General features: G+C 53.4%; 1 protein-coding gene across 1 annotated transcript in view; it reads left to right on the top strand.

Annotated features, from left to right (window-relative positions):
* POP1 (POP1 homolog, ribonuclease P/MRP subunit) overlaps positions 1-1,800 on the top strand; it is a 32,256-nt gene that overhangs the window by 8,477 nt on the left and 21,979 nt on the right. Inside the window, exon 5 of the mRNA XM_004697702.2 lies at positions 1,686-1,798. Coding sequence (XP_004697759.1) covers positions 1,686-1,798 — 113 coding nt within the window. The remainder of the gene's footprint in view (positions 1-1,685; positions 1,799-1,800) is intronic.

Raw genomic sequence — 1,800 nt, 5'->3', positions numbered from 1 at the left:
CTTTGGCCCTTGGTTTTGGTTTTAGTTACAATCTCAGAGGTTAAAAACGATTAGACCGAAAAACGAGCGTGTGCTTTCTTCTGGCTTGCTCCCTGCCATCGCTGGATGCTTCTGAGTCAAAGAGACCCCACTGGGAGAGAGGCGCGCTGCCCTTTAGGATTTTTCCGGCTGTAATCTCCATGGAAACAGATTGCCAGGTCTTTCTCCTGAGGCGCTGCTGGGAGGTTACTAATACAAAGCCAGGCTCACTCGCATCGAGTCGATGCCGACCCAGCGAGCTGATAGGGCCGGGTAGAACCACCCAGCGAGCTGATAGGACCGGGTAGAACCACGCAGCGAGCTGATAGGACCGGGTAGAACCACCCAGCGAGCTGATAGGGCCGGGTAGAACCACCCCTGGGAGTTTCCAAGAAAGTCTCTCCTTTTTTTAATGTAAAGATTTGTTTTATTTCGACTGCGGAAAGGGGAAGGTACATAGAACTGTTTCCAACTTGCCCTCCACTGTGCACACACACACACCCCCACATGCATACATACACCGTACACCCCCCCCCCAAACTCCCCAACAAACAGAAAAATTAAGAACCCTAACACCCGAACACCCTCAAGCTTTACCAGCCAGGCAGCATTTTGACCCGGATATCACATCCTGGGAGGAAGAGTAGCGTGCACATCAAATGACCAAAAAATAATAATAAAAGCTGCAGAAACAGCGTTCTTAGTACACATAATATTCCCGTTACTAGTTAGCTTCATCCTGAACCCTTATCAAGCTTCTCTACGACCTGAACGTTGTCGTGTTCCTTGTCCATGTCTCCGATGCAGCCCTCACCCCCGGAGCTGCTCAGCTAATTTCCTACGACTGGTTACGCTGCCAGCACCAAGCTGACTTCATCTCCCAGCAAGCATTGCTGTGATTGGTGTGGCTGCTGCATGGCCACCGACAGCAAATGTGTTAGCAGGGAGGGATGCATGCCTGCCCCGTCCTCTTTAATCATGTCTGCCTCGCCGATAGCAGCTAGATTTCTCACAGCCAATCGTTAAAGAGGACTCTGAAGCGTTTCCTCATCAGCTGTTGCTATTCTGTGTACCACCTTCATTTTGCGAGCTGTTCCCTTGCCCCCCTGCAGGACCTGAGCCTAAAGTCTGGCTCACTCTTCTTGATTCAGGCTGACAGTACATCTGAAGCAGCGAGGGTCCTCAAACACCAGCACGTGGCAAGAGCCAGAGACCGAGAAAGCCGGCGACAGTAACTCTATGGGAATGCTTCCCTCGGCCCGGCTGGTGGTTTTGAACCACTGACCTTGCAGGTCGCAGGCCAAGGCATAACCGCTACGCCACGGAGCTCTTCCTGTTTAGTAAGCCTGCGTTCTTGTGCTTGGGCATTTTAGAAGTATTGCGGTCTTTCTGACTTGGGAAGCTTGCCCAGTTAGTGAGTGTTCAGGCTGAGACTCCTCCCCAGGTCTGTGCTGCTCTCAGACCCTCGCTCTTCCTGTGGCTGCCTTTGTCTGTGTCCCTCGGAGCAGCCTGCCTGGAAGGGAGGTGCTGGGGAAGTTCAGTCTACTACAGAGGAGCCCCGAGGCACTCCACTTCCGCGTCAAGGTCGTTTCTCGGAACTCCTGGTTCTCGGTTTTGTCTCGAGATGCTCTCAACCTCGCCTCTGCCTTCTCCTCTTGCAATCCCAGGCGGAGAAGGCAGCGCATCAGAAGAAAGAGCCCTCGAGGAGGAAATGCCACAAGGCTCGAAGGTGCCACCGGAGCCGGGCGCTGGAGTTCAGCCGCCGCCAGCAGAAGAACCTGT

Source organism: Echinops telfairi, unplaced genomic scaffold (genome assembly GCF_000313985.2).
Source record: "Echinops telfairi isolate 266 unplaced genomic scaffold, ASM31398v2 ScPeMD7_1;HRSCAF=3_0, whole genome shotgun sequence".
Classification (NCBI taxonomy): domain Eukaryota; kingdom Metazoa; phylum Chordata; class Mammalia; order Afrosoricida; family Tenrecidae; genus Echinops; species Echinops telfairi.
This window is presented reverse-complemented; position numbering and strand designations above follow the sequence as displayed.